Raw genomic sequence first — 7,211 nt, 5'->3', positions numbered from 1 at the left:
ATATTTTATTTATTATTTTTATTTTATGTGTACAAATGTTATGTGTGCATGTAGGTAAGTGCACCCATGTCTTGCAATGCCCAAGGAGGACAGAAGAGGCTGTTGGATCCCCTGGAACTGGAGTTACGGCAGTTGTTAGCTGCCATGTGGGTGCTGGGATTTGAACCTGAGTCTTCTGCAAGAACAGTGTTCTTAACCACTGATCCATCTCTGCAGCCCCTACGTTAAGCTCTTGATCAACTTGTTTTATGCATTCTGGTATGCCAACATATTCCATGGGAGTAAGTTCCACTAGTTCTGCCAAGTTAAAGACGTCTATAATTTTTTGGCTGAATTTTGAGCAGGTAAATGGTCTTCTAGCAATCAGAAGTATCCGGATAAATCAAGAGGGATGGACAGTGATGAGAGACTTCAGGTTTTTCTGTAACCTTCTACCAATCTGCTGATAGCACTTCCTGAGCCATCCCAGATTGGGTATTTTTCTTCCAGTCGTTGCACCATTTAACGTTTTGTTTGTTAGCCTTAGCCTTTAATGGCTGTGCTATCCCTCCAGCCCCGTTGCACCATTTAAATAAACTATCATGTAGTTTTCTGCTATTAACAGTTCCAGAGTGCCAACAATGTATTTAAAGAGATTGTCCATCAGGTATCTGTAGTTAGGCTGACCACTTCAGGCATAAAACAGATAGCAAATACAAGAACAGCATTACAACTATCCCCATAATATCCTTCATGACTAATAACTTTTTTTGTAGGGTTCAGTGGCTTTCATATCAACCCTGTGGTCCTGCTCAGCGATCCTGAACATCTGCTGCTGGCGCCCATCTTTTTCTTTTTCTTCTGTATATTCAGTAATTGTGCCTTTCCTAATTATTTCAGTAGTTTTGGGTTTTGGAAGATCATCTTCCCAATCAAACTCATTCCTGTTCTCTGATGGAGTGTCTAAGCCATCAAGGTCAATTTCCTCACTTTCATCCAAATAAAAGACAAAGCAGAACCTTCACTAGGGTCCAGAGTCAGGCTAATGTCTGGGGCCATTAGTTTCTTCTGTACTTTATTTCCATTAATTTCTAAGGAGCCTGGAAGAGGCTGGCTTTCTGGTACAGTGACACTTAGTATATCTGCTTCAATGCTATCATCTCCCAGTAAAGGTCTTAAGGCTGGTGGTGGAGTCCCGGGCAATGCTTTCCAGATGCCAGTTGCAGTTGCAGAGAGCCTGGCCATTAATTGTTATTTTTATGTGTATGAATGACTGCTTTGCCTGCATGTATGTAAGTGCACCTTTGTTGTGCGATGTCTGCAGAGGCTGGAAGAGAGTGTTGGATCCCCTGGAACTGGAGTTACAGCTGGTTTTTAGCTGCCATGTGGGTGCTGGGAACGAATCCAGATCCCAAGGACAGCCAGGGCTCTTAATACCTGTGCCTTCTCTCCAGTCCCTCCTTTACAGTCTTGATGCAATCTGTAGTTTTACCTTTTCACGCTGCAGTATACAATAGCATGTGACCTAAATGTAAGCATTCATGATCAACATCAGCCTTCCTGGCTTTTTATGTTGAGAATATGTGTGTGATTTGCTCATGTTATTGTCCATATCTTTAGTTGCTCCTCCTCATGCTCAGATAAGACTCCATGATAATAAGAACACTGCATATTGCTAGCCCATTCAATAATTGATGGATATTTAAAGTATTTCCAGATTTTTGACTATTGGAATAGAGATGCTATGAATGTTTGTACACTGGTTTCTTGTGTAGACACCAGTTTCCCTTTTTAATGGAAATACTCTGGGGTGATGTTAAGAGATGGCTTTATCCCAAACAATCAAACTATTTTGTGAATTGGTTGTGCTGTTTTTGTTTTCCACCTGTCACCATTATTAGTGGTTTTGTATTTTGCCACTGTAGCCATTGTATTAGGATTACACATTTTATTTTCCCTTTTACGATCTTTCCTGAGAAGTAATCAGGAAATGTTCATCTTTTTTCTTGCGTTGACTGGCCATTCATGCATTTTCTTTGGTACTATATATGCTCAAATTATATGCCTATATTTTGTTGTCATTTTATTCCTATTCTTTAATTCTTTAGCTTTTTATATATTTTGTATGAAGTCACTTTTTATTTTATGTTATTTATTTATTTTTTCGCCTATATTTTGTTGTCATTTTATTCCTATTCTTTAATTCTTTAGCTTTTTGTATATTTTGTATGAAGTCACTTTTTATTTTATGTTATTTAATTATTTTTTGGTCTTTTTGAGACAGGCTCTCCCTGTATCCCCAGCTGGCCTGGAACTCACTATGTAGGCCAGTCTGACCTCAAACTCACAGAGATCCCCATGTCTCTGCTGGGATTAAAGGCATGCACCACCACACCTATTTCTTTAAGTCACTTTTTAATTGTTGATAAGCTTTATAAGTTTTTCTTTTCAGGCTGTGAGCTTGCAAATCTCATGTTTTAGTCTCCCAGGTGCTAGGATTGCAGGTGTGTGACATCATGCTTGATATATATAATATGTATATTTTCTTAAGAATCCCTTAAAGAGCATTAGTTTTAAGTTCTGGTAACGTCCAATTCATCAATAAGTTTTTAAAGATTTATGTTTTTGTTTCATTGATAAACATTATTTGCCATCATGAAGTCCAAAATATTTGCATTTAGGTTTTCTTCTAAAAGTTTTAGCTCCTACGTAAGTTTCATTAAAAGATCATTTTTTTTTTGGTGTGAGATAAACGTAGCCTATTTCTTTATAAATATTTGTCCCAGTTGTTTGCTGAAAATACATCTCCCTTTTTACTACAGTAACATTTTCAGGGCTTATTGTTGCAACTATAAAAGAGAATAATTTAAGATAGTAATATGTGAAGTGTTTTAAAATAAAATTATTGGTCTTAAATGTCCTAAACAGAAATATGTGGTTCACCTCTACTTTTCATAAAAGTGGATATATGTGTTTGTGTGTTGACATATACATAATAATACATAAAATACATAATAATACATAAAAGTATGTTTAAAACAACATTTTAATTCACTTAGTCCATCACACTTGAGACCTAAATACTTCAGAATGTATTTTACCCAATAAGCATCTTAAAATATTTATGTAGTTATTAAGATATTTCTTACAGTTTTTTTTTTGAGAGAACTTCTCATTGTACAATGAAGGAACAAGTCTTCCATTTGGTTCTCCAAACTTGAGAACATTTCCTCTTCTTTATTTCATGTTGAGATACTGATTCTTTTTAAAAGTCAAAGCCACTTGTATGAAATGTTCTTCTGTCTGACTTTGTGTGAAAGTTTTCTTGGAGATGAGACTCCACAAGGACATTAAAGAAATGCTGTTCCATGTCCTACTTCATCAGCTCATGGCTCCTGGGGCTCTGTTGTCCCACTGTTGATGGTGCTGAGGTCCACATTTCCTGACAGAGTATCTTCAAACCTCTCTGCTGCTGAGGTTCTGTTTGACAAATGGGAAAAAAATAAAATTAAACAAAATCCTAGAAAATGAAATTTGAATATCCTTAAATACCCTATTCCAAATAATTTACCGATAGTTTAAAATTTTTATTTATTTTAACTTTATATGTATGATTGTTTTGCCTGTATGTATGTAAGTATATCTGCATCATGTATTACCCATGGAGGCCAGGAGGAGGCATTGGAACAGTTGGAACTGCAGTTATGGATGGTAGTGGGTGCTGAGAACTGAACCCAAGTCCACTGTAAGAGCAGCCAGTGCTCTTAACTGCTGAGCTATCTCGTCAGCCCCTACCAACAGTTTTACAAATGAGTTAATGTTAAAATTAAATGGATTCTTTGACAATCTCATATACAAATATAATGAAATCTGATCACACTCACCCCCTCCACCCTCACTGGTCCCTCTTCCACTCCTGCCGAACCCTCTCTTCCCAACAGTTCCCCTTCCCGCTCTCATGTGTCTTTGTTTTGTGACCTACTGAGCTTAATGGAGGCCACAAACATTCACAGGGGTACAGAGCTATCCTCTGGAGCATGGGGCCCTCTTCAGTGGCTGCATCACTACAGACAAGTCCCCTGCCCCAGGAGCATTAGTTGAGCCTTGCCTCAGTGATAGTCCTCAACTGTGAAATGATGATGGTTCTATTTTCATCTTTTCTGTGTTTTAAAGGTGGGGTTCATCTGTGATGATGAGGTTCCCACAGTTTTAAATACTAAGAAGCACATATTACATCTCAATGAAAAGTACTCAAAAGGTGTTGGTCTACTTGCTGATATTATCTCCAAAGTGATTGCTAACTAGAACTTATCTGTGCTTAGCAAAAGCTTGAATGAAAGAATTCTAAATTTTCCTGACTTTTCAAGGGTGAACATATATATAGACTTTGATTTAAACCATAATTGATGAGTTGTGCAAGACCTGAAGTGATGAAACACAGCAGCAGGAAACACAGCAGCAGGCGAGGACAGGTTCCTATCTTCAACCTTGGTGATAGATTCAGAAGTTTTCACACCCAAATTCTCAAGTGCTTAGTCCTTCCGTTGCTAATGGAGGTCCAGTGGCAGTCATTGTTCCTGGCCTTAAATTCCTCTCTTACTTGGTCTGACTGTGTGAAAATGTCACTACTCTTCTTTGGACTGGCATCTTCACCTCTAAGTCAAACGGATTGATCTAGGTGAGTTCCTTCTTTTCTTTCCATTCAGCGTTCATTTTGTTGGTTTGCTATCTGCAGGGTACCACCATAATAACGTCACTGACATCCATGCTGCATGATGACAGAGAATTTCCCAGTCCTGAGAAGTTTGACCCTGGCCACTTTCTGGATGAGAGTGGCAACTTCAAGAAGAGTGACTACTTTGTGCCTTTCTCAGTAGGTAATAGAATATTTCTACTGGCACTTTGGAGGACAAGATAACTTTTTAGGATCAGATGCAATTTCCATGGTGCCTCTGCTGGAGCTGGTAGATTTGCTTTTTGTATGTCATAAGGAGCACCACTTGAATGACTGCGTACTTTCCCTGATTGTGACAACATCCTCTTTGCTGGGACACATTAGTGGGATTTGCTATTTATCAATTGAATTTAGTCCCTGGATGCATCACTAATCTGTTCAGGAGCTCCTCTTTGGAGTGAACTTTGTTTAGACTTTTCTCCCCTGCCGTAGGAAAGGCATCTAAGTCCATACTTTGAGTATCTCCTCAGTGATGTCCCTCACTCCCTGAGAGCTCTGGGAATGCAGCTATCTTAGGGAATGCAGAGGGCTCTTAAGAGACTCACAACTGAGTTAGGGAAGGTGGTGAGTAAACGTCACTGTAACCCAGTGGATTAGTGCTGTGAGAGAGGGAAGCTCAGGTTTCTCAGGGGATTCGAGGGAAGCTGCTCACATTCTGCTCTTTCATACACCAACATGTTCTCACAGGACAAGGAAAGTTGTGTGACTCATAGGGAGCAAGGAAGCAAGACAAGAGGAGGAGGCACTTTAGAGAGGAAATGGAGTGCAGGAGGGACATTTTCTGAAGAGGCAGTGGGTCAGAGCCTTCCAAGTAAATGCAGGCTGAGAAAGGCCTTGGCCTTGTGGATGGATAGTCTGCAGTGATTCCAGAGCCCCTTGAGTTTTCTTTACTCGTGATAATGCTCTTGTTCAACTGAGTCTTGGGACATGGAGTCACCTTCATTTTTTACTACAAGGTTTGAGTCCTGTGTTGGATCTAGAAGTGTACATACCAAGATGTGCATGGTGAGCCTTGTTTTAAGAAACTCATATTTTGCCAGGGGGGTACTTATATGCCTATATAAGTGTGATATTCTCAAACAGAAAAAAAGCATAGAATGCAAGTGATGCCTGCTCCTGTGTAATCAAGCACATAATGATGAAACCCAGAGGGGTGAGATTGTTGTGAGTTCAGAAATGATCATAAGAGGAAGTAGCACAGATCATAGGTCCTGAGGGAAGGATCAGAGCAGCGCTTGTTGGTCACCTGGGGCGGATCAGACAGGAAATGGAACGTCAGGGTCCACTTGGATCTTACCTCATAGCTGGGCCAGGATCTTTTCAGCTACAGATTATTCTGTACACCAGGCTGACCTCAAATTGCTGATCTTCCCAAGTGCTGGGATTTCATGTATATGCCACCACACCTGGCTTCTATTTAAAGTTTTAAAGTAGGAGAGTGACATGTTTAGTCAGGTGGTTTTGAAATAAAGTAGGAGGAAAAAATGTGGCAGGAGGTACAGAAGGAAACTACATTAATGCCTTCTTAGACGTTGTTCCTTGGACCACTACATAAGAAATGCTAAGATTTATAAACTTGAAATGTCAAAGGAGCAAAATTGGGGGAGTGGTTATTGCAAGTAGATAAGTTGAAGTGAGTGAAGAGTGCTTGACACACTGAATTACAAATGTAATACATTTAACATTTCTAGTGCATCTGTCTAGTCAACCATCCTTCCAATTATGGGTGTCTTCCATCCACTCATCTGATTAATTCTCATCAGCTACTCACTGCATACTCTCCACGACAATTCATAGCATTATATTTGAGGAACAAATCTGTTTTCTGTTTTCAGGAAAGCGGATGTGTGCAGGAGAAGGCCTGGCTCGCATGGAGCTGTTTTTGTTCTTCACCACAATTTTACAGAATTTTAAACTGAAGCCTGTGGTTGATGTAAAGGACATTGACACCACCCCAATTGCCAGTGGCTTTGGCCATGTGCCACCTTTGTACCAGCTGTGCTTCATTCCTGTGTGAGGGCAGAGTCCCTATGCTGCCACCTGCAGCTTCTCCACGGGGGCACTGCCACCTCCTTCCTGGGTTACGGTTGCTTTGTCCCCCATTTCCCCATTCCCTCAAGATCCAGTGGATATCCAACCTCATTACGCTGAGCTCTCTGGGTCAGTGCACATGTCTATCTGTGATTCCCTAGAGCCTCTGACACTTACATGGAACACCCTATGCTAATTCTTTTCTGATGTCACTTTACTATTTATAGCATGTAATCACTCCAAAACAATAAAATTATTAGACTATGACAATTTGGATCTACTTGTCCCTAGCATGTTCTAAGTTAAAAAATTACTAATCTCTGGATCTGTTCTCAGACTTTCTTCCTTTTATGCATAATGCATGTAAGCATTAAGAGAAACAATCTCAAGAGGCCACATTTAGTTTCGTAAAGATTTGTACAGAAAAAGAAGTAGAAGAGTGTAGAAAAGTTTTCTTGGCTAAGTC

General features: G+C 39.7%; 1 protein-coding gene and 1 pseudogene across 1 annotated transcript; one reads left to right on the top strand and one right to left on the bottom strand.

Moving 5' to 3' along the window:
- Positions 1 to 163: 163 nt before the first annotated feature.
- Positions 164 to 1,257, bottom strand: LOC103744776 (annotated as a pseudogene).
- Positions 1,258 to 2,634: 1,377 nt separating this feature from the next.
- LOC103744775 (cytochrome P450 2C42-like) lies at positions 2,635 to 6,962 on the top strand. The gene is made up of 3 exons (XM_029570160.1): positions 2,635 to 2,688; positions 4,658 to 4,856; positions 6,550 to 6,962. Exons 1-3 carry the CDS (start codon positions 2,635 to 2,637, stop codon positions 6,729 to 6,731), a joined length of 435 nt encoding a protein of 144 aa, XP_029426020.1. The 3' UTR covers positions 6,732 to 6,962.
- Positions 6,963 to 7,211: the final 249 nt, after the last annotated feature.

Source organism: Nannospalax galili, unplaced genomic scaffold (genome assembly GCF_000622305.1).
Source record: "Nannospalax galili isolate Female #2095 unplaced genomic scaffold, S.galili_v1.0 scaffold10043, whole genome shotgun sequence".
Lineage (NCBI taxonomy): Eukaryota > Metazoa > Chordata > Mammalia > Rodentia > Spalacidae > Nannospalax > Nannospalax galili.
This window is presented reverse-complemented; position numbering and strand designations above follow the sequence as displayed.